The sequence below is a fragment of the Bicyclus anynana genome, chromosome 7 (assembly GCF_947172395.1).
Source record: "Bicyclus anynana chromosome 7, ilBicAnyn1.1, whole genome shotgun sequence".
NCBI lineage: Eukaryota > Metazoa > Arthropoda > Insecta > Lepidoptera > Nymphalidae > Bicyclus > Bicyclus anynana.
This window is the reverse complement of record NC_069089.1, coordinates 1,362,704-1,389,301: the sequence shown is the minus strand read 5'-3', so window position 1 is coordinate 1,389,301 and position 26,598 is coordinate 1,362,704. Positions and strand designations below refer to the sequence as shown.

The 26,598-nt window shown below is 33.8% G+C and overlaps 2 protein-coding genes across 3 annotated transcripts in view; both read right to left on the bottom strand.

The window, feature by feature from the left end:
* Positions 1-1,145: 1,145 nt before the first annotated feature.
* Positions 1,146-11,199, bottom strand: LOC112047333 (uracil phosphoribosyltransferase homolog). 2 transcript variants are annotated; one of them, XM_024084422.2, is made up of 4 exons: positions 11,011-11,199; positions 10,046-10,250; positions 3,350-3,517; positions 1,146-2,013 (listed from the first exon to the last, which is right to left on the bottom strand). In XM_024084422.2, exons 1-4 carry the CDS (start codon positions 11,136-11,138, stop codon positions 1,831-1,833), a joined length of 684 nt encoding a protein of 227 aa, XP_023940190.1. In that variant the 5' UTR covers positions 11,139-11,199; the 3' UTR covers positions 1,146-1,830. The 2 variants fall into 2 exon arrangements, with proteins under 2 accessions (XP_023940190.1, XP_023940191.1); XM_024084423.2 differs by having other exon boundaries at positions 10,046-10,238.
* An 11,675-nt stretch (positions 11,200-22,874) lies between these two features.
* LOC112047325 (elongation of very long chain fatty acids protein 6) overlaps positions 22,875-26,598 on the bottom strand; it is a 66,636-nt gene continuing 62,912 nt past the window's right edge. Inside the window, exons 3-4 of the mRNA XM_024084412.2 lie at positions 24,185-24,406; positions 22,875-23,430 (exon numbers count right to left, since the gene is read on the bottom strand). Of these exons, the coding sequence (XP_023940180.1) occupies positions 23,058-23,430; positions 24,185-24,406 (595 nt within the window). The 3' untranslated portion in view covers positions 22,875-23,057. The remainder of the gene's footprint in view (positions 23,431-24,184; positions 24,407-26,598) is intronic.

The following is a 26,598-nucleotide window of genomic DNA, read 5'->3' as shown; positions in this document are numbered from 1 at the left end:
AAGCTAATTATGCAGTTTCAATTTAATATACATATTAGTTTTTACTTAATAAATATGTGCGAGTAAGTGAGATTTACATTATCTAAAAAATAAAAATAAGTCAGACGCATAGCATTTTTACAAGTAAATTATCAAAAGTTTCACAACTAAAACATACCTATCGAAACACTTAAATTAATATTCTTACCTAAAGAATATTGTTTTCAAATAGTAAGATGTATTAATAGCATCATGCTCTTCATCTCCTTTTCTTCAAATCATACTGTTTGTCAAACTGTCAAACAATTTGATCATCTGTTGAGTGTTTGTCAAACATTGCTTAATGAAATAGTCAAGTTTGTGCAAGTTTGTCAAACATGTTTGATGGTTAACTTGGACTTAAGCAAATTAAATAAATAGTGTTTGCAGACAATTAGCAGAGCTCAAGCTCAAAAAAAATTATATATTTACAATTTTATATTTCATAATGTATTTGTTTTTAAACATTTTGTATACATTCCTACTTTTATTTTAATTTAAAAACCTGTACTTACTTAGTTTTGAAATAGCTGTGCTTATTCTTTGGTCATTAATTATTGAAAAATTAAAAATAATTAAAACAGTTATATAAAGTTAAAATTATCTACTTATTTGAGCAGCATTAATTCACCGAGAGCCTTCAAGAGTATATTACATTTGCCAATATCTTACAAAAAACTCAAATGCCTGAATTATGAATAGTGAAAGCGTCCTTTAAATATTAGGATTACTTTTTCACATTTACTCTAGGTATAAAATATAAAAAAAATAACCTCGCCAAAAAAGGAACTATGTACAGTATGTACTAGCAAACTATGTACAGACTGCTAAAATGTACTTGTGTCGCCTTCCGAGCGGTTTCATATATTTTTGGTTAGGCTATACATGTTATGATATCTGCAGGAAGGTATGGTAAACGGCCCATAAGTGGAACCTATGCGCACACAATTTTTCAGGAAGATATAGGAAGCGGCCCATAAATGGAACCTATGCGCACACAATTTTTCAGGAAGATATAGTAAACGGCCCATAAGTGGAACCTATGCGCACACAATTTTGGGTGTCAAAAATAAGTGACGTCATCAACATATACATAACAGTACTTACGTACATATATTGATGTGTAAGAATGTGCTTATGCCAAATTTAAAATAATCAAAATAAATACAGATTGCACCAAACTTCTAGACCGGTCTGAAGTTGCAACCCGCCGAATACCGCAGGTATCATAACCTCGATGCTCAGACTAATTACTTAAGGACTAGTATCGCACGCAAATTTACAAACAAAATTGTCTGGGACGAGGTAAGCTCACACATCGAAAATAGTTGTTACTCCCACTTATAAAATATATTTAGTCTCCTTACACTACACACACGTGTCATTTCACACAGATTAACAAACACACGTCACACAAAATTTTCAATCACTTGATCGATGTTTTGCTTTTCTGGCTGAAGAATCGATTCTTTTTAGATATTGTTTTTATTACAAACGAGACGTAACTTCATCTTTTAGAAAACTAGAATTTGTAGACCATATTTTATGCCAGTTAACTACACAAAGCGGCATTTTAAGAGAGATCATTGCACAACGAAAACGATTACAACAATGTAACATCGATTCTAAAGAATTAGATCATTGATTCTTGATCTTTGAATGAGGGGTGACGTCTAGCGAGGCAGGTCCCTATATAATTCGTCTGAGCCTCAATAGGATAAGTAAACTACACAGCCACATTCATACTCGAAGTTTGGCACATTCTATTTATAAATTTAATTAGGTATTCACAACTCAAAAGTCATCCTCGTATCAGTCGGTCCCGAAGTACTTCTGTCCGAAGTGGTTGGGCGCGACGGGATGCAGCTCGGACGTGAGGATCTTCATCCGCGGCACGTAGTCCACCACCGCCTGCGCCGCGGCCGGCGTGCAGAACAGGTTCGACAGGATTATGTGCTCCTCCTTCACGCCGTGCTGGGAGAGCACGTTCACTGCCTGACAATAGGGATGATGACAGTTTTTTAAATTGTATATAAATTAAGAGTATGCTAATAGTAAAGCAATTTTGTAAAAGTAACAGGGTATCTGCGATCATTACTTTCGGAGCTACAGGGATTTAAAGGATCAGATTTGCGGCGCTGCCGCGGATCCCTGAAAAACGCCCCATACAAAATGGTACGATCTTATGACGTCGTAGACAATTAATGATCGTTAGATTTGTATGGGCGTTTAAACAAAATGACTAATATCTTTGTTATTTCTGCGTTTATGTTTATAGATCATATATTAAAAAATGTCACATTTAATGTAAGGAAGCTAAAACTGTATGAATTTTCATCTAATTACGATAAAAGATTTTGAAATTTTATAATATTTTTTATTTTGCAAATATCCAGTCAATCTTTGCTTTTTATGTATAAATTAGTTAACATTGACCTTAATTACCCGAATGTATCATAAAAATCAATATATTCAAACCTAGTCATCATCCCCATTCAATAACGTCGGTTTTTAATAACTAACAGATACTTCGTCCGTGTGAAATTCTCAAAAATCAACATCAAAATTTATTTATTTTGAAGTAGCTCAATATGAATGTGTCCAGTGGGGGATACTCATATTACAATCCAAACTTAAAACCCATCTGCTCATAGTCTTTTTGACTGATTGGATTAGTTTACAAGCACTTTTGAAATATCAAGTTTGACTATTTTCAAAGATAGGCGGACTCGACTGAAAACTACTTATTGGCTTAGCAGTTAGTCTATGTGGCTATCATAAGGTTTTGGGGTTGAGTCTTAAATCGAGTTCTGAAATTCTTTTTATCTAAGAAAGTTTCGGATGAAATTCTCAGCCTCGATTTTTTTCAAATCATTTACCATCAGGTGTTGTTGTTAGTTGCAGCATGACACTCATAAAAGTGGGTGTTGTTACACCTCAATGTCCAATCATTATCTATTAAAGACTTGATAGTGATTGTAAAAGAGTTTTATTTTTTTGAATGATTTACGATTGTAAACAATCTCAGATCAATTACTTTTTTGTATCACACTCAAATTCACCAATAAAATTAACTATCGTCATTTGAGGGGGACTCGGTAAACTCACACATTAAAAATATTTAACACCAATAAATATATTTTGTGTCTATAGATATATTGAACTATAAATTTAAATCGTAATACACACACATGTAATTTTAACACAATGAAACATATCTGTTCTGCAGCCACAGTTTTTCTTATGTTAGATCATGATCATATACTTTTGACAGTGGGGTAACGTCTAGGTCCTAAGGTAATTGGTCTGAGTATTCAACGCCTTGTCTTACCTGTTTAACGGTGTTGCCAGTGGACATGATGGGGTACATGAGCAGCACCTGGCGCCGCGAGATGTCTTCCGGGAACTTGGCGTAAACCACGTGCGCTTCGTGCGTGTCGTTGTCGCTCTCCACCAGGATCTTGCCGATGCGTATGGAGCGACAGCAGTCTCGGAGACCCTGACAGAAGAAAATGGATTTAAATAACAGATCAAACAATAATTTAGCATTCATTGAGGGTATTATATCAGAGAGGGCGCCACCGTTCTCATGTCAATACACAGTTACACAGGCTCCGCATTGTTTATGTAAATAAAAATATAAATCTTTATAAATCTATCCTAAAGCCGCTTACAAATGTTGTGAATGTGAAAATTCAGTGAAGTGAATGAAAAGACTCGACATAAAAGTGCGCAAAAAAAATCTGACCGTGTAAACAAATATGACTAAGTTTTGTACATTCTACTAATTTATTTACTTATATACTACAATCAAACTACTTTTGTACCGTATAACTCTTTGAAGTGTGTTTAAATAAACTGTGACGATTTTGAAAACTGTGCATAAGACTTTAAAAACAAGTGTTTAAGTTTAATTCAACCGTTGAATTTTAAAAAAACAGTGACGAATTGGTGCAGTACGTTATCAATCGACTTACGCCTAACGCCACCTATCGGCCGAACGCTAATTTATGTAATCAGATCACCGGATCCACTGACGCTGACTGACAACTGTCAATTGATTAAATAGTTGCATCATATACCAGTAGATGGAGCTAGGATTTATCGATAAGACCATACTAACACTTAGTGGCGCACGCATACGCTAATACATTTCGACGGTATCCAAAATTAACAAGACATTAAAGTACTGATTCATTAGTGTTGCGCATACCTAAGCCTACTGATTAATACTGATGTACAATTTCGCACAATATGAAAAGGACTAATGGCTGTATGCGTGGAACGTCGGTGTGTGATTCAATATACCCGGGTTCGAAACCTACTGCCGAATTAATGGAATTTTCGATTTTAATTTCTTCTATTTAATATTTATCAAAAAATAATTTGATTCTGCATGAACATTTATTCAGTTGAAAATCTAAATCAAAATTGCGATAAAAATATATATATAATAATGGCAGACTCGTTGAGAACCCAAACTGATAAGATGTATGAGTGTTGTAGTCGCAATTTTAAAACGACAGAAATACTAAAATGTGCAGCATGTATTAAAAAGTATCACTTTGTTTGTGTGAACACTTCAAATGATCTCTTTAAGGACTTATCTTCAGATTTTCTGTCATGTTGGTTGTGTCCTGCGTGTAATCGTCCACGTCCTGGTAAAGACAATTCGAACACTCCTCTTCGTGTCCCGTCCAGCAAAGATAGTCAAGAAACCAGTAAGAATGTTACCAAGAGAAATAAAAGGAAAAAATCTCAATTATCTGACAGTGATTCCGGCGCTTCTTATGACTTAACTTTAGATGATGTGCGCCAGGTTGTTAGAGAAGAACTAAAGGCTTTACTTGATGTGTTCAAAACCAACATAATGTCACAGTTTGGCTCTAAGCTTCAAGAAATAATCGAAAATGTCACTCAAATTACTGATTCTATTTCCTTCATGGAGCAAAAGCATGAAGAGCTAAAGCAAGAAATCCAGCTAAAAATTAAGAGTATTAATTCTTTGGAAAATGAAAATAAAATTTTACAAACTAGCATAAATGACCTTAATACTAGATTATCACAATTAGAACAGCATTCTAGAGCTAACAATGTTGAGATTCAGTGTCTTCCCGAACACCGTAACGAAAACTTACTTTCAGTAGTCAATCAGATAGCGAATACTACTAAATACAATCTAAAGGAAACTGATATCCATTTGTGTACTAGAACGTCAAAAATACAAAAAGATAGTCGTAGGCCAAGATCCATCATAGTTAAGTTTAGCTGTCCAAGAATACGCGATGAGTTTTTGGCTTCAGTAATTAACTTTAACAAAAAAGCCGCGAAGGTCGGTGATAAACTAAATACCAGTCATGTCGGTCTTGGTGGTGAACAAAAACCCATATACGTAGCTGAACACTTGTCACCTAACCAGAAGGCTTTACATGCTGCTGCACGTATGAAGGCAAAAGAACTTAATTATAGATTTGTTTGGATTAAACGTGGGTGTATATATATGCGCCAGAGCGATTCAACGGAATATAAATTCATTAGAAATATGGACACTTTAGCTAATTTAAAATAGTCTTAGATAATAGTTAGTAAGTTATATGTATTGTAATGCATGACAATTTATTTTTATTTTTCAAAATTCAATTCAATTAACTGTTACTATCAAAATGTTAGGGGACTTCGTTCGTCCACTAACGAAATATACCATGAAATACTTAATCACGATTATCATATTATAATATTAACGGAAACATGGCTTAACAAAAGCATTTTTGATAGAGAAGTTTTCGATAATAGATATACAGTATACAGACGTGATAGGGACACGTCCTTATTATTTGGACATAAAAATACTGGGGGTGGTGTACTCATAGCCGTCTCAAATCAACTGGTTTCACGGCGGGAAACTGAGTGGGAAAGTGACTGTGAAGATATATGGGTCACTATTGATCTTATTACTAAACATGGTAAAAAATCTTTACATGTATGTGCTGTTTATTTAGCCCCACCCGTTAATAACGTATTACTTGAAAATTTTCTTGATAACACTAATAAAGTCCTAAATAACATCAGTAACACCACAATAATTACTGGTGACTTTAACCTTAGTGGTATAATATGGTCTGCATCATCTGATCATACTTCTGAGGCACAACCATCTCACTACGGTAACTGCATATTGAAAAGCTCCCTTATAGATTTTATGTCATTGAATGGTTTAAAACAATTTAATTTAACGTATAACCATAAAAATAAAATTCTTGATTTAATATTAACAAACGAAGAGATAACGGTTAGCAAATGTGAACATCCAATTAGAAAGGTGGATAAATATCACCCCCCATTAGAAATCACAATATCTCAAAATATTGCTGACTCTAAGCAGGTGAATGAGTCTAGGAATTCTCTGAACTTCTATAAAGCAGACTATTTAAAAATTATTAACGAATTAAATATCATATCGTGGATAGATGCATTTGCAATGTGTAATGATATAAATGCAATGGTGACAAGATTCTATCAAATTCTACGTAATATTATATGTTCACACGTTCCAATAAGCAAACACAAACGTAATACTTATCCTGTCTGGTTTTCTTCAAATTTAATAAAACTTATTAAATTAAAACATAAATATCACGAGAAGGTAAAAAAATATAAAAACCCGTTAGATTTGTTAGAATTCCAATACTTACGTAAAGATTGTGATAGATTAATAACAATTTGTTATAATGATTATATAAATAAAATAGAAATGGCAATAGGAAAAAATCCGAGGTATTTCAGGACTCATTTAAAAAACATTCGGAATAAAAATAGTGCTTACCCTCCAATTATGACCTTGAATGATAAAAAAGCAAGTGACCCTAAGTCTGTAAGTGAACTATTTGCGAGTCACTTTTCCTCAGTATATGAACATGATGCAGAAGACAAAAATGAATTAAGTTTAGTAAATTTAAATGACTGTGATGAAATAGATAATCTTTATCTTTCCCGTTCGACTGTTTTTAAAAAATTAAAAAGACTTGACCAGTATAAAGGAGCTGGCCCTGACAACATACCCCCAATATTTTTAATTAAATGCGCGTGGCCACTATCCTTGCCACTTTGCATAATATATAACAGATCTTTAAGAGATGGACAGTTTCCTGATGTTTGGAAAGAAACTAGAGTAGTTCCTATTTACAAGTCTGGAAAACAGAACGATGTTAAGAATTATCGCCCTATATCTATTATATCGACCGTTGCAAAAGCCTTTGAAGCATTAGTTTACCAGCACATGTATAATCACTTAGAAAAATACATCAGTGACAAGCAGCACGGTTTTATGTGCAAACGATCTACTAACACTAATTTACTGCTGCATGTAACAAATATTGCAGAATGCATTGATAATGGTCACCAAATGGATGCTATATATGCTGATTTCTCAAAGGCTTTTGACAAGGTAAATCACCGTCTGTTACTGTCCAAGCTCCGTGCTCATGGTATCTCAGGCACTTTGTTGATGTGGAGTAAATCATATCTTGCTAACAGAAAGTCAGTTGTGGTGGTCGACGGATTTAAATCAGGAATGTTTATAGCTCTATCAGGGGTACCACAGGGATCCAACTTAGGACCTCTCTTCTTCAACATTTTTATTAACGATATAACCAAAATATTTTACAACAGTAATGTGAGCCTATTTGCAGATGACCTAAAATTGACGAGAGTTGTTCGGTGTGACTCAGATATAAAATTGTTACAGGAAGATTTGGTGAGATTGAATTATTGGTGTAAGAACAATAAAATGTTTTTAAACGTCGAAAAATGTTACCACATAAAATTTACACGGAAAAAACACAAAATATTATCATTATATGATATTAATGGCAAGCAACTAGCTGAAGTAGAGACAGTTCGTGATTTAGGTGTAATTTTTGATAGCAAATTGACTTTTGTACCCCATATAGACAAAACTTTAGAATTGACTAATAAATCGTTAGGATTTGTAATGAGAAGTTCAAAAAACTTCAAGCACAAGTCCACTATAATTAGATTGTTTGATTGCTATGTTCGGAGTAAACTCGAATATTGCAGCACCGTGTGGTCGCCATATACTAAAATTCATATACAAAGAATTGAAAGAGTACAACAACGCTTTTTGAGACAGATATCTTATAAATTTAAAATCAATCTGCATAATTATAAAGACAGACTCTCTTACTTTAAGAAAGAGAGTCTTTTAGTTAGAAGAGGGTTAATGGCTATGACATTCTTATTTAAGTTATTTAACCATCAAGTTGACTGTTCTGATATGATTCAAAGATTTTCGATTAGAGCACCGCGCTCAAGTAGGCCTCGATACCCTTGTAATTTGTTGTATCATAAGACCTACAGAACAAAATTAGACAAATTTTCTCCCATTCCTCGGGTATCGGACTTATTCAATGAGTGTGTGAAACATCAAAAGGATATAGATTTATTCCACAATAATCTCAACAATTATAAGCGCTTAGTAACGAATGTATTAAAAGCCAATACTTAATATTATTTGACATCCAGTAATAATTGACTTTTAATTAATAATTGACTAATAATGACATGTAATAATAGTAATAACATAATATTTTAATTGTAATTGTATTGTAATCTTTAATAATGTAATTGATTTTTTTTTTGTTTTTTATATTCAATTTTATGTGAATTGTTTTTAATTTTATTGCTTTTAGTTTTGTGTATTGTAATCTGACATTTTTAGAATACTAATTTGCATTGTTTAATTTGACATCCATTCATTTCTGACAACTGGTATTGACATAATATTATAATTGACTTATAATAATGACATGTAATAATAGTAATAACATAATATTTTAATTGTAATTGTATTGTAATCTTTAGTGTAATGTGTAAATGTAATTTGTTTTTTTTTTGTAATTGTGTTTTTTTTGTAATTTTTTTAGATATCATTTTTTTTTGTTTTTTATATTTAATTTTATGTGACTTGTTATTTTAATTTTATTGCTTTTAGTTTATTGTAGTCTGACATTTGTTGCATATTAATTTGTATTGTGTAATTTGACATTCATTAATTTCTGACAACTGTAGTATTGACATAATATTAATTTGTGTACGCTGTGTTAACCTATAATTAGCTGTGCAATAACTACTCATATATTTATTTCAATGTAAATCTTTAACATGTGAAATTGTAATAGCTGTTGGTTATCCTAATAAAATAAATAAATAAATAAATAAATAAATAAATATGAGCCATGATAGACCAGTGGATACCTCTGCCTCCAAAGCCGGAGGGTGTGGGTTCGAATCTGGTCTGGGGCATGCATCTCCAACTTTTCAGTTATGTGCATTTTAATAAATTAAATATCACATCTCAAACGGCGAAGGAAAACATTGTGAAGAAACCTGCATACCAGAGAATTTTCTTCACATCCCTTTCCTTCTGAGAAGAGATTCAAGCTCAGCAGTGAGCAGAATATGGGTTGATAATAATGACATTCAAAATTCTATCGAGAGAGGAATCAAAAGAGAAATCTCTAAGCAGATCCCTAACCATTGGATGCAGCTGTATGTTTAAGGGGCCTTTTTCAGAGAGACATTTTCATGTTTAGATTAGAAAGTTCTTTCTTTGCTTTACTAATGCAGTTATTCAACAGCCCTTGTATATTATACACTAATCAAAGACAAATGAAATTTTAACTACAAAATAAAACCCTGTTTGTATCTCAACATCACCAATGTTTAAAATTCAACTTGAGAATTTTCCTCGCTTTTAATAATAATAATAATAATAATAATAATAATTTATTTATTCATAAGAAAGTACAGAAGGTTTACAGAACTTGCTTAAGTTTAAGATGAACAGTTGTGTATTATATGTAGATAAATTATTATTATTTGCATCTAATGCTACACAAAAATGAATTTACAGCCTAACTTAGAATCTTGAATTATTTGCCATTATAATTTTTAGTAGCAGAATTGAAATTCTGAAACTCAAAAACAATATCAAAAGATATCAGCATACCTGCTCCATAGCTTCTCCCGACCTTACGATAGAAACTCCACAGTTGCCGGAGCCATACTTCAAGCCTTTGTACAGGGCTCCTGTGGGCGTCACTACCTCACAGTCGGTGAATGGCAACTTGTTCAGACTCTCTTCTATGACAAGTCTGATCAAACGGTCAGCATAGAACTTGAAGTCGCTCCGGGAAGTGTTTCTGTAAATTGTGCTACAATTTTAATTAAACTAGTGATCACTGACTGTTTAAAGTTAAAATAATAATAAATCTATGTTCAAATGAGTTTACTTAGTACTCAGTCTAGGAATATTAGGGGTTTCACCTTGAAATGAGAGATAGTCAGCTATAAACTTGTATACCTTTATTTTGGCAATTCAAAACTTGTCTCAACCTAATTGTCATAGGGTCAATGCAACTATCTGTATTCTAAATTATTCACTAAAGATCATTGTTGGTTGATTGATGGACTGACAACATCAAGCAAAGCCACAGGGACACACTAAGATAAGATGGACCAGACCTGCCCTGCAGTGGACATCCATCATATTTTGATATAACAATAATGGTGATTGTCAAATAGGGCACTTGTTTTTTAAGGAATATAAGCTTAATGCTTAATAAATCAATATTCTCCATTTTCTCACCAAAACTGCACTAAAATTAATAATGAATATTGTTTTTTTTCAATTAATAAACATTGTTATAATCTATGCAAGACTCCCACTCTCTTTATGTTATTGTGTATGTCTATAATATTTTAGGAAATTACTTCAAAATGTACTTTTTTATTACATTTGTACCTACACTAACAACTCCTGTTATATGAAAGTAACAGTAAGCAATTATAAAAAAACAGTTTTAGCAAGTTAGTACATAAAAGGTCGCAGATTCTAGAACAGGAAATGTTTATAAAAAGAACAATGAATCAATACAAAAGAAATGAAAGTATGGAAAATGTAACCTCACTTACTTATCCCGCAGAATAGTTTGCAGTTCTTTAATGTTATCATTTGAAGGCAGGAGCATTAGGCTGTCGCCGAATTGTTCCTTTACGTCGTTCGCGTCCCATTGGCGAATATCACTATCAATTAAATCCATTGTTTTTGTTTAATTAAAATACGAATAATCTTGAGGCAAAATGCAAAACTTATGTCAAATTCAAATGTCAAAATCACGTCAAAATGAAATTGTGTGTCTAACAACTTCAAAGTCAGCTGTTGTTGTGTTCAGAAACCATTCACAAACAAAGAAAAAATATAGTCTCTTCTTACAAATGTCTATGTTCCTAAACATAAAAAATATACCATGAAAGTAGAGACTGAAATCACCCGCCAAATTTAAAAAATCATTTAAACAATTTTAAAAAATGCGTTTTCATAATTTGTTTAAATTATTTATTGTTTGTAAAAACATTGAGCCGTGGTAACCCGTGGTATGTGGGTTCGAATCCGGGTGGGGCAAGCACCTCCAACTTTTCAGTTGCGTGCGTTTTTAACCGACTTCCAAAGAGGAGGTTCTACGTTCGGCTGTATGTATGTTTTTTTTGCCAGCGATATTTCCGTCATTTTTTGACCGATTTTGAAAATTAGTAGGTAGGAAAAGTAGGTAATATACCATAAAATAGGTAATTATATTACCTACTCAATTGTTATAGGTATATTACCTACTCAATAATTATGAAGTAGGTTTCATACGTGTATTTTGCCACCCACCCTGTTGCTGTAAAACGGTTTAGCGGGTTTATTTAAGAATTATGTGTTACCTGATAATCAGTGACGAAGTATTCTGCGGTAAAATAAAACAAAACGTATATTATATAATGCATTAATGCTTTATTTGCCCAGAAAATACAAATTAATTATTATTGCAAGAATAATTCCACTTTATATTGTTGATACAATATCTCTGATGTTCTCCACTGCTCAGGACACACCCGAGTTGTATTCACAAAACATTTCCACAAAAATATATTATAAAATTTCCTCTTGAAACATCATGGAACTGTAATTGCTAATTCGTTTAGCTAGGCTGATTTAAATTCTCTTGTTACAAGAAAATAAAACAAAAAGAAAAAAACCTATATAAAATAAATAAATGCTAAGTGCCAATAATAAATTGGATTTTTAAATCGATTTTTATAACAAATCTTTGCAACTTTTCTTATATAGAATTGTGAATAATGGCACGGAAGTATAACATACCATCTCACACCTCGCATATTGAGTCGAAATAAATCATACTTTAAAGTAATAGCAATTCAACATAGGAGGAATAGTGTCTATGGTCACATCGTCAATGACGTGGTCACACGTCACAGATTAAAGAATAATAAGCAGATAGAGCGCACGGAACACGGCAGTGATGCAGCCATTCAAAAACTAATACATTCTCGAGTCAGTACGACACGAAGCGCCGCATCAGTAATTTTCAATAATAATTATTATTCAAGAAAAATGGCGTCTTATGTTATTAAATATTTTAAAAACTTTTTACAAAAACTGAAAAATTAAAAGATGGAGTTTTATAGTTAGTTACTGATTAGTGTCTATAATTATATTAATTTACGTAATTATTGTTAGTGTTAAATCTTGAAATACAAATTTTGAAAAAAGTTTGTGTATGGTAGATACCAACATTATGCGGATGTCAAGGAGACGCACGCGTGACGTTTGTTTTTAAGGGTTTCACCGCGCGGCTTGTAGACTCATTCTGTATCATTCACTATTCTGTGGACGAGGTGTGAGATTGCATGTTGCCAACTTTCCGGCTCTATTGTGACTGTTACGGTTACAACATTGAACGTAATATTTGTATTTATAAAATTCCGACACTGTATACCGTATAAAAATATAGAAGCACCAACAAATATGTATAATATCGTAAGCGCTAGGTGACGAAAATGCGTAACCAAAAATATACTCTACAAAAAATCGGTCACTTCAAAGAATTCAGATTTTATACAAAGCCAACTTTTATACTTTTAACGATAGGTCCATTGCATTTACTTATCATTTTAGATACATCATGTTTCCACAATAAAGACATTATATTTTATTTTACACATAATTATAATAAAAAAAACTATCGTTAGGTATTTTCCACATCTGTTTATCAAAACAAAAGCTAACTGTTAATAATAATGATGCAAGTGTAGAATAAATATAAATAAATTTTACATCTGTCTCAATCTGGACTCACCCTTATCAAAACAGAGTTTTATTGGGTCATTTCTGTTTCCTAAATAAAGATCTACAACACTGCTATCTCTTCACAATGTTCTCTGTTGAAGAGGAAGGCAATATTAAATCTGTCAATTTAGTGTCCTTTATAATTATCTGAGCTTGATAAATATAAAAAGTTGGCATTGTAAAATGTAAAGTTTTTTTTAAATAATATATCAATTACAAATGAATAATGATGCCCCATCAAATGAACTTGTTCCATACCCATGTGATGATATAATTAGTATAATATAAATGTACATTTGTTAAATTATACTTTGTACTTTAAAGCAATTTTGCTTCAAAAGAAAATAAATTGCATTGGTTCCCAAATTATACAGTGCCTTTGTACACAAAGGCATAAAGTAACTGCCTTCACAAAAAAAAATGTAAAATAATATAAACATAATAAAAGTGACACCTTTTTCTCTTACGCTCGTATTGCGTACTAAAGTCAAAACCAAAGCAAAGACTGTCTTTCATTTTAAAAATTTGAATTATCTAGCAAATTTCTGTTTCACGACAAATTTTTTCATCAATAAATTGAAAAGCCTATGATGAGTATGAAAACTCGACTCGCTTTGATTCTAATATAAAATATCTACAACGACATAATTGGACTACTTGATACTTCTATAATTCCGTGATACTTCTAATGAAGCTACACTGTCTTCTGAATAACTTACTTTAAGTTATAAAAAAATTGTGACCCTATTTTTCAACAATAAAGTTTGGGAACATATGCAAGTCTAACGCATGAACGATGAAACATTCAATGTTTTTTTTAAAACAAAACTATTTTAATGCTATTAGGTATTAACGAATCCTGAACTAGGAAGAAAAGTCCACAATGGATTAAATAGTAGTTAGTTAGAGAAAGATAACTTAACAGTCTAATTCGTTACTACAGAATTTCTATTCATTTTGTCATTATTGACTTGATCTATAAATCTATGGTAAAGTTTTCACTTGCTCGTTTTGTTGGGTCGCTTTTAATGAAAATAAAAAACAGATTTTTAATTTTTCATTCAAAGCGACCGACAAAACCGTTCTAATACTCTAAAAAGATTTTACAAAGAGTGACATTGTTTTTTTATTAGTACCAATTAACAAATTCGGGTTAAATGATATCATAATTAAAATTGTACATTTCTTCAAACATGGCATAATTTGAACTTGCGTTTTAAACTATCTACATATGTTTTGGAATCATTATAACTTTCAACAAGCTTTGTAATACAATAACTATATATTCGAGCGCTGAAAACTATCTGCAATGGTAAGAACTAAGCGCATATTATGTTAAATATTATTATGGGGTTTATTCTATAAACAGAGGATTTTTTTTAAATTTAAATAAAAAGAAGCTAATAAACGCTGTACTCGGATATAATACAATTTTCAACAAGTCTTGAGTTAACAAATTATGCGCTCAGTCCATACCAAATTTCTTTTTATAAATAAATTCTTTGCCTTCTGTATAATTTTGGCATGTTATTCTTGTATACATTTTCATATTTTTTAACTTTTATATCGAATACAAAACTTACGTGTTTTTTACAAGCTTTCTAATTTATAATAATTTATCATTAATTAAATATGCAAGGACGTTGCAAATTATATAACAGATAGTCAAAAATTTTTCCATACGTTGATTCGGGCAAACGGACACTAAACTAATTTTAATTTTAGTTTTCTTTTTTGTAAAGGAAACTGAAATTAAAAATATTGTTATAAAAAAGGGAGAATATATTTTAGACTTTAAACTAGTCAACCTCTTATTATGAAATGAGAAATTTGACTAATATTTAAAAAAAAATATTTCTCAAATATTTTGTACTGATAAATAAATACCTACTAGCCAAGGTAATTTGTTGTTTACACGTTAATTAAGTAGCATCATGAATGTAGGACTTAAAGCATTATGTCCTTGTCTATTATAGTGAAATAAAGAGATGCCCTAAACTTATTTAAGTTTGGCATGTCAACCCGAACCGGGACATTTAGTAACTATAGTAGGTTTAACGGGGCGAGATATAGTACGTAAACAATTGTCTATGGTAAACTCAGACTAGTTACATAAGGACCTGCCTCGCTAGTCGTTACTTTTCTGTCAACGTATAGTGTCAATGGTCTAACGCGATTACTAAAAAACCTATAGAAATCTATAGAATCGCTGTCTCATAGTTATTATCGTGTTCGTCGGTTAAAGACCTCAGAATATACCTTTTTGTGTAGTTGAATGGTGTAAAAACGGCCAACAACTTCTCGTGTAGTATAGGATATATATCTTATACTAAACGAGGTACCTCATCTAAGCTTGTTTTCCTCAAAAAATTACGAACAATTTTGTTCGTAAATTTTTGGGTGCAATACTGGTCCTCCTATAATTGGTCTGAGGTCATAAGCAATCATGTTGTCAATTTGTTTACATTAATTATCTCGCCACGTTAAACGTACTGTAGGTCTTCTTAACAATGTTTATGGAATTAAAAACACGGGTTAGAGGGACTTATACGATATTTATCTAATCTTTGTACATTATGCCACTAGGGCGTTTGTTTTGTTTAAGCGAAACTTCACGAGCCATTTGTAGGAATACACCACTTATGTCTCTATCACTGCCCCATCTAAATATTATTTACAACAAGCCACTTACTATTTTGAAAACAAGACTATGTACATCGTATAGCACACCTACTGCAGAAGACTCAAATCGTTCAAGCCTTAAAATGCAGAAAGGGCTAACTTACGACCAAACACACAAGAAGTATGTTTTCGATGTTAAGGCATATCAAACAGCATCAAACGGTTTCAATCTTAGGCTTACAGCTCTTTCTCCAACAATAATACAGTCTTATTGAAAGGCCGCTAACAGAGAGCCATGTATCCTTTTCTTTTCGAATTCGTCATCACTTAAAAAAAAGTAATCGGTTCAAACCTGTGAGATAAATGTACCCCTAAAAGAATTTAAAAATTGTCTCCTACTATCAAATAAAAATAAGAATCAAGTAAAACTTGCTAATGACTGGTTTAGGAAAAGGTTCTTTGTTAATTACATTACATTACACTCGCATTACATTACATTTGTTTATTGTAATTGCTGTAAGTTCCTTAATGGATCACATCAGTTTTACGGGGGTGTTAAGGCAAGCCTAGAATTTATGGCAGAAACTGGGACCTTAAAGGCGATTTGGGGCTGATGGGACTGCTAGTTTATGGGAAGTGCTTCGAATCTATGCTCAGATTATAGAGTTATAGTGGAATTCATAGGCGTTGCAGAGGCACCTCCAGGGGACCATTCATCCGCTGAGTGTCGATTTCTCAAACGCATAGAGTTTAAATTCGACACTCAGCGGACACTCAACGTCTATGAATTCTACTGTAAGAAATCAGGGACATATTAGGGAATATTATCAAAAGATTGAAGATATTCAGTAATTATGATCTAAATCCGATGGCTTAACTTCCATGACCTTTAGTTTTTTTAAGCCATACCCACTCTGCTATCGTACTGGAAGGCTAAATCTCTTGGCAGTACGTCTCTTCGTGTACAGGAGTAGCCAAGCGAAAGTTGAACACTAACAATTTCTAAATTCACCGAGTACTTCTGAAAGGTCTTGAGGTAAAAACATCTCACTGGTGGAACCCATTTCAATTTCAGCACATCCAAATAAAACCTTTACATTGGCTTCCCACAAACCGCATACTTTAGAAAGGCTGTAACCGTATTAACTAGGCAAGCGGTATCTCTATCCACGAACAAGCATGTTAAGTATATAGGAGCATCTCACTGACGTCTCGTCGACTATTGTGAGCAAACGCATATGCTATCCTATGTCACTATAATCTTATTATGTAAATGTATAAAAGCGAAAAGTAAATTTCATTCAGAAAAATTCAGGAAATCTCGAAAACCTATTGAGGTACAAAATTGAAGTTTGGCAGGGAGGTAATTTATAGTTAGTAGACGCTAAAAAGGGATTTTTGTTTAGAGAAATGTATGGGAAAGCAGTAAATTGCATAACGCATTGCTCATAGTAGACGACAGAGTTTACCTAGTATCGACACTCCCCAACAAGTAGAATCGCTTAATTTAACTAAACTAAATAAAATATACCTTGTGCGCCTGTTTGACAAGCGATTCAAAGTTTCATTACAAACTAACATCTTAACAATAAACACCCATCTCCAGTGAATCTGTGATGACTGACCATGTAATGTACCACTAGCTTGGCACTGCCATACGATTCGTATTCAAAGTGTCACATGAAAATTGCTTCAGTGTGCTTAACATGCGACCAAAGAGATAATCTAGTGAAGAAATAGACAAACAACCAATGGCGGTGCAGCCGGAAATACCGCTCTCTTTCATTGCAATAGGATGAGAGAGATAGGACTGGGAAAGCTCTGCCGATAAAAAAGACGATATTTTGTCTATTTCTCTTAACTAGGTCACACGTTAGCACCACAGGACATATCTAGAGACGAGAAAAAGACATACTTATTGTTGACAAATAGCGGTGCAGTTGAAATATCGCTCTCTCTTTTGTCACAGAAATAAACGAAAGATAGAGTCGACATTCGTCTTTCTCGTTTCGAGATTTACAGGTTTCGAACTTCGCAAGATGTTATTTCGTGGACAACGACTCGTATGGCAGCATTTGTGGATGTCCCATGAGAGTGAATTCGAGCGCGCCTTCAATTTCAATTAATGTTTTTTTTTTAATAACTCGGGTCTTTATAAATGTCAGTAATGTTGGATGTCGTTGAATAAGTTCTAACACGACGTAAGTCATAATTAGATGAATTTTACATACATACATATCACACCCGTAAGGTAGGCAGATACCACCTCCATCCACTTTCACCCCTTGTTTCCAGTGGCGTGCACTTCATGCATGCATTAAAGTACTGCATACCCTAAGAGTAGTTTTCTTAATGCTTAATATATGAATATTTTCCCAGTTTGGTTATTTTTTTTTACTTGTGCATATCCTGATCGACAACCTTATGCACTGCTTGTTTCATTTCATCTGTTTAGGGTACTTTTGAGCTGGTATTAGATTTGATCCAGGAACGTTCGTCTTAAATTTTTTTCCAACATTCATTCACCCTTGTCTGCTAAACCTCATAGTCAAGGAATCTATGAGATTTAATGGGCAACCGTAAAATATTTTTTTTACGTACCCAAACCATCTAAAGCATACCTTTCACGATTTTTGTCACTACATCTTTTTTATATCACAACATTCTAATTATCACCCTCTGATGCAATACTCCATTCATCCTCAATGATCTCATCCACTGCATTTATTTTACTTTTATGTTTCTCCCATACATAACTCATACTAAACTTTCATGATAATAAATCTTTACTTTAATGTAAATCCATCACTTATCCCAATCAAGTGAAGTCGGCACAATTTCTATCATCTTTTTCCATTCATCCATTTCGTTCGTTTAATTTACATTTTAGTAAATTATTTTTACCTGTGATTCTAACAATTCGAACATTGCTTTTATTTTGTTTTGTCCATACATAACTGTTACACTCAAAAATCTACATTTACGTAGTCGTAGAGTTTAAACATCGACATACAACATTTAACCGGAAATAGGTATGTTCTGATAAACTTTTTTTTTTATTATTGAATAGTTTTGACCCAATCACCTTTCTTAAAAAAATATCACTTGAAATTTGAAGCGCGCTGAATGACTCACTGGGTCCCAGAAAACCCTGGATAAGTCAACCCAGCCTAGCTATAGAGCTGTGGGCCGGGGTATATCTGGCGTGACGCAGCGTAAATATCAAACTATTAGTGACTTTACTCGCATTTAAATAAGGTCGATAATAATAAATAACATATCTAGTATCATAGCCTGAGGAATAATTATTGTGAATTGTTTGTTTTCATTCAATACTGGGCCTAAGATACGCCCACGACATATAGGTATGAACATAAATGACATATTGTCGACCACTAGCACCGAACCGGAAATATCGCTCCCTTTCGTTGCGATGGGACGAAAGAGAGACGCAACGAAATGGCGGTATTTCCGATTCCGCCGCTATTGGTCGACTACGTATTTCGTGGCACGCATATTAGACTTACTGCACTTTTGACAGTTACGCGGCGGTTCGCCACATATGAGCCGACCCTTAGAGAATCGTAAGATGAACCTTGAATTAAACGCTTATAAAATCCGCGAAACAGCTAAAAGACTCCGAATAACAAATATTTTAATATGTAATTTACACAACACGTTTTTTTTATATAAATATTTTTTTGGGGCAGATAGATGCTCGACTCTTATTTACGTGACGCTTAGATGGATAGCATGCAATCGAGTCACTATTGCGATGTATACAACCTTCAACTATACAGCTAGGCGGAGAGATTTAAATGGAAACCATAAACTATACACCCTGTACATCATCGTACAGTAACTACCCTTTACAAATAAATTACATTACAAATCACTATTCTCTTTTAAGTAATAAATACGATAACAACAAAGGAGTTGCGCCTTTACACTTTGCACTCTATGCGACATTAATCTATACAGAGAAAATACACCTCAAATATAAAAATACAGGGTGGTAATAACTTCTCTATTTTCGAAAAAAAATCGATTTGGTTTTGATGGTAATAGTAAGATGTACAGTCGCGTTTGTGTGTGCCACTAAGAGTCAACAAAGCAGAAAAGTGTTTATAATTTTTTTTCTGTCTGTACGTTGCTAAGCAACGGTTTGTTAATAATGATGATTTATAAACATGTCTCTGTTTTGCTGACGCTCCTTCAGTTCACAGACAATCACACCTGTATTTCTACAACCAATCCGTATTATGAAAAAGTTGTATAACTATACCCGTATAAACTAAAACTATGTCTCACAGTACATTTTATCGCACATATTATGTTTACGGTGTAAATTTACATAATGTCTAGATAGTAGAACTAAATCAAATTTCAGAGATTTATCTGTATCTCTGTATATCAATGCGCATAGAATTAGGAGTAAAAGCTCGGCGCTGATAGCATTACCATATCATACGATCCGGTAAATATTAAATACATAATATATTGAAATTGTAAATGTCTGAAATGACAAAATATTTTAAAATGGGATTTTTATTTTTTTACTGTGAAATCTCAAGCAAAGGTTTCTATAACCATACAAATAACCCTCTATGAGTTACTATCTATATCCAATGTTATTTACCAATGAATTTCGGTTTTCTCTACGCAACTGTTATAATTGACATTGTCTTCAAAGACATCAAAATCCAAACATCCTGTACCGCGCAAGAATTTGACTATAGTACTATATTATAGAAACCTTTGGTGTAATTCATCTCCATTAATGTCCCTCAGTTAGGGCAGCTCCTCCCTCATAAGGATCTAGAGCACGCACCCACCACGCTGCAATGCCGTTGTATCGGATCGTATGATACGGCGACGCGGCAAGGGCGAGTCGTCACGAAGCAAAGTAAGCCCATGGACATACCAGCGAAAACGACCTAGCATGGAATGTTAGTGACGATCACCCTTGTAAAGCCATCGCACCGATTGTCAAACAATATCCGATTTTTTCCAAACTACCCTACAATTTATTATTTATAATTATTGTGATCACAAGAATATTATAATAGGCTGTCTAAATTAAGTTATTGTTTTATGATTATTTTAATTATTAATTTTTAATTTAATTGTTATTATATATTTGCGTGCCAGTGGTGATTCGGCGTTGTCTATTAGCGCAACTTAAAATAAGTCGGTGTATACTCTCATAAAATATTTTTTTGGAGTTTATATGAAAAAATTAAAGATATTTTGAAAAATTTTAATAGCGTAACGGCTTAATTCAAGATTGAAACGAATGTAAACCGAATATAAATAAGCTCATATGTAAGAACCCCATATGGGTTCGACAAGTTAGTTGGACAAGCAGTAATTATACGTTAGTGCAACCGATTTCCTACTTATATTATGTAAAAAAAAAAGAAATTGTGTACGACTACAGACACCATAAATGATTCAAGAACTAATCTAAATTAAATTCGGCACATAAACCTATAGAATTTTCGATGTTCACGTAATTCATAAACATTATGTAAAAATATCGTAAAATTTAAAACATACGATATAGATAAGTCTAGAATAATAATAATAATAATAATAATAATTAATTTGTTATTAAGTAATATAAATAGTTAATTAAAATGACTGTGCAACATTGATTGCAAAGTGCTAACGCAGATTACTTGACCCGGGACCGGGGCGCAAAACTTATGACCAAGATGTGTCAGGTGACACTAGGATCACGACCTTTTATCAATCAAGACATTAAGGGGATTTAAATCGAGAAGATACAAACTTAACCATGAACGTTTAACGTATGAACCAAATATTTTAAAATAAATACCATAAAATTTCAGTTTCAGAAGAATAAAGTTATCTATAACTTAGTTGAGTTCTTCAGTTTCAAGAGTCTAAGACATACGCCACGGAATATTTCGGGAAAAAAAAGGCCATAGTCTATTATAATATTGTCCATATAATATATCGATATTTTTAATTCGCCACTATTGGTCGATTTTATTCTCACGACATATGTCTTAGCCAATGGAACATACGCAGCATACAGTGCAAGCGTTTATTTCTACAAGTTTTCGCGTCACTGCGCCTGCGTCAATGAGGTTAACGCTTAGACATATAGATTATGATCACGCGATGTTATAATGTTGATTATTTACTAATATTATTTATCATTGATGTTAATAATAATTTATTATTAAATTAATAAATAATAATAATCATCGCATCATCATGACTGCACGATTTTAATTATTTTATTACTCATTACCATAAAAAGGTATATTTAGATGGAAAGGTATATTTAATGTATTGAATAAGCAGGCGTTATTTTGCAATTTTCCACAAAAAGCTCTGCTTTATCTAAAAAAAACTACCAAAAACGGACCGGAAACAGCCTAAACATTAAAAAATACTAGACATTCACACATATCAACATATGATTCGCATACTGGCTTAATTAATTCAAAAAGATCGTTGATTAAAGTTAACAATGCGATTAATCAATCGTTTAAACGCACCGCTAATTTAAAAAAACACGATGAAAACAAAGACGGTAAACGCAATCTACGTCATCGATCAGTTTAACGTTCACATGAACAAGTAATGCGCGAAGATAGAAAAACAACTCACGTCACGCACTGGCAATCTGCAAAAACACCCAATAACAATAAAAAAACACGATCCACTAGCCATTAACACTTTTTTTGCAACTCAATTAGCAGCCTATTATAACACAATTTGCTTATAATTCAACCTATAATTGACTATACGTCTTCATGTCCGTTTAACACAACTATACTTAGCTATGATTTATAGGACAAGTACTTGTGATGACCAGATAAAAGCTAATATTGTCAAACCATGCTCTTACTGTAAGTAAGTAATGTAAGCAACAATGGAATCTGGATTTGGAGAAAACAAGTTAATTTGTTTACGTTTTCGACCTCGGCATTATATGAGAAATCCCCAGTCACTAGTACTATCACAGAGTCTCGAAAAACACCGTTAAAAATTATACTTTTAAGGTTGGCTTACAGCGAAGGGTTGCCACCAAGCTTAGTGTCTGGTCATCACAGATTCTCGCCCACTAACAGGAGAGTAACGTTTTTCGGACGTTTAAAAAAAATCGGACAAGTGTTCGTTCGGCAAACGCTTAATCTGTACAAATTCTAATGATATCACAATGTACCGACTAGTGCACAACACCGTTCCTCTGTCTCAAGTTACCGTTGACTATATAATCTAAACTCTTCGTCTGTCCAACGACCGGCGGTTCCGGTTTGTCTTTCCTCTCCTTCTTGCCCGGCTTAGGCGAGAGGTACGCTTTGTAGAAGAACTGCGCGAACAGTATGAAGTAGGAGAAATACATGGCCATAGACAACTTGATGTTGATCTCACTGATGCCGCAGGAGTGCCGCGGGGCCGTGGTCATGAAGTTGTGCGCCCATATGTTGACGAAGAAGCCCACGATCATTTGCGTCAGCTGGAGCACCGTGATGGTCATGGCGAACATTTTCGGCGGATACTTGCCCATGCTCACTAACGCGTAGTACGTGTACATCACACTGAAAAACGAAAATACGTATATTATATAACATTTCATATTGAAGGAAGGAAAGAAGTTTCTTATTTGTAAACTTGTAATTATTATAAGTATGAGTAGACGACCTTCAGTAATTAAGACAACGACGTTACGCGAAAGTAGGAGATTATTATAATACAAGTTCAGAGAGACAAGTAAGATTTGGGGATAACTGATGAGATGATGGCGAATGTTTGCGGTTATATCGCCGAATGTTATGCTGAAAAGAGGTGTAAAGCGCGTAGTGCCCGAGTTGGCTACAGTGGACATTCGCTGGCGTATTTCGTGATTGTTTGCGCCTCTTCCAACCCACATTTCTGCTGTACTGATTTTATCCTACTTCTAAGAAATTTTTAGTAAATCCGGAGTTAGGATGTTCATGGCAAAAACCACTCTCGTACCTCGAAAAGCACTTTAAATCGTTGGTCCCGGTCATTTTCATTAACGTCTGGTGATGATCTATAAAAAGGTACAACATTGTCAAATCAAAATTCATTTATTTCAATTGAGCTTAGTTTATAAGTATTTTTGAAACGTCAACTTATGTCATGGTGATATTTAAAGTCGAAAACTTTAAATTAAAGCTTCGATTCTCTCAATTGAATGTCATCCTCAGCTCGCCAACCCGTATTGGATCAACATGGTTAGTCTTAATTCGATACCCACTCTCCTACAAAGGAAGGAGGACTGACTCTGTTGATATTCATGCAACTATTCGTATAAAGGTCACAACTCACCTGTGCACACAGTAGTTCATGACGACGAACCAGCGCGCCGAGGACGTGAACTCGGTGAAGGAGAACCACGTGTACAGCAGCACCGTGATGTGGTGGTACCAGTGCAGGAAGATGAGCGGCTTCTTGCGCAGCACGATGAACACCGTGTCGCCCAGCTCGGGCAGCTTGGACAGCACGAACATCCACGTCCAGAAGCCCGACACTTTGTCGTGCTCGATGAAACTGAAATCGGGAGAACACATTGGATTACTGACAATGATAGCTCTAGTCACGTTCTTATGGTTCTTTAAAGGAGACGTTATTAGGTCCCCGTATTTATCACTATGTACTCGTATATGTCGGTGATAATATTCTCTTTGATCTCTGCCACAAAAGGAGACTTTAATATTTTTCCGTTATATCTATTAGTATCTATGTATGTCTGTGACATTGCATCAAATGGACGCGATTTTTTAAAAGTTTGGTGTAGCCAGTTCGAAGATTGAGATTAAAGATTTAGAATTTTTCCATCAGATATGGCACGATATAGGGATTTTTTAACACAAAAATCGTATCTAGCGAAAATATCTCTATCTGTTAAAGCCGAACTAAAAGTTAATATTTTCATTGTTTGTTGACAAACCACTTTTCCCTGTGACATCGATCTAGACCTAGATCTTCCTCACATTCATGGTCAACAAGATGCATATGGTATTGTATAATCGCTTTATCACTAGTTATAGAGATTTCTGCAATCAATGAAGATACCGCCAGAGAATAGATGGAATCTTATTCTATTATCATTATAATCGTGTATAATAAGTAGGCAACCGTGAGTTCAAATTATACATATAGAGATACTAGCGGATGCCCGCGACTTCGTCCGCGTGAAACTCGATGTAAACTTTCAACTACCGCTACCCTACCCCTACCCTACCCCTACCCTACCCCTACCCTACCCCTACCCTACCTCTACCCTACCCCTACCTAGGGGTTGATCGTAGAGGGGTGAAAAATTGAAAGTATTATGAGATTTTTTATTGTAAGTCATCAAAAAATAAAAAAAAATTTTACCAAAAAAAATTATAGTTTTTAATTAACAAATAAAATATAAGGGTTGATCGTAGAGGGGTGAAAATTTAGGGTTGTATGTATTTTTGTATGCTGTGTCATAAAAAAATAAAAACGAAAAATTTTGCCTAAAAAATAAAAAAAAAAATTTAGGGGTGGACTACATTTAGGGGGATGAAAAATAGATGTTGGCCGATTCTCCACCCTGGCCGACAATCACGCTAAGGATCACAAAAATCGGTCGAGCCGTTTCGGAGGAGTTCAAGTTCGAACACCGCGACACGAGAATTTTATATATTAGAAGATTGATTTCACAGCAAAAGAAAACAAAAAGAAAATCCACATGAAAATCCTAGTGGAATACGAAACACGTGCAAACGAACTAGGTGTAGGTACCAGGCACTTATAAATCAAAAGAGTCGTTTTGTCCAACACACAATACTTAGAAAGCAAAAATAATAGTGCAGCAGTACGAGTGGAACATTCACAAAGGCTTTCTACATTTGGAGCATTGTTGCAAGTGGAACTTGAAAGTCGAACTTTCAAAAGTGTTGCACTGTGAGAAAGAACAATTATATTTTCATAAAATACTGTTTTCAGAACAACTATTGGAGTTAAAAATAGTCGCAGCAAGTACGCAACTTTGGAAATGAATTCAAAAATGGGTCATAACAACGCGTAGACGACGTCATCCACAGTTAATTATCCCTGGAATTCATAGTCGTGAAGTGAACAATCCCCCACAAACCAATATTCAGTATTCACCCAGGGGCTGACTATTGAATCATCCTTCATTGCATTTCATAAACAAACTACTAGAGAGCCCCTAGGTGACTGGAGTTTCAAGCAAATGTTGTCTATGATTTGACATTAGATCTTTGAAAATGCTGTGACAGAACCACAGAGAGACGTATTTTGTTAATTCTTTGACATTTTACAAAATAATTGAGTTTCTATTTTCTAATATTTTCATTTACTTTTTGTTTCTATTTATCATAGTAAAATTTAATTCGTTCAAGAGTACAATAGATCAATTTTATCAAAAAGTTTCTTTCTCACAAGGAGGAGTTGTTAGAAAAATATTGAAGATATGTGGACGAACATGATCATAATCAAAATTATCAGCCGATGGACGTCCACTGCTGGGCATAGCCGTCTTGCATGTACTTTCAAACACAATGGTCTCGAGCCGCCAGCGTCCAGCGGCTCCCTGCAACCCGCTTGATGCCCTCGGTCCACCTAGTGGGGGTTCGACCAACACTGCGATTTCATCGGCTCTTCGAACTATGTGGCCTGCCCATTGCCACTTCAGCTTCACGACTCGCTGTGCTACCTGTGTCAGTGACTTTGTTTTGTCTGCGGAT

Coding starts and splice junctions, on each gene's coding strand:
- LOC112047333 (XM_024084422.2), bottom strand. CDS start 11,138: ATGGATTTAATTGATAGTGATATTCGCCAATGGGACGCGAACGACGTA. Junction 10,251..11,010: donor CAAACTATTCTGCGGGATAA/GTAAGTGAGGTT, acceptor TTAAAATTGTAG/CACAATTTACAGAAACACTT. Junction 3,518..10,045: donor CGGGAGAAGCTATGGAGCAG/GTATGCTGATAT, acceptor TTCTTCTGTCAG/GGTCTCCGAGACTGCTGTCG.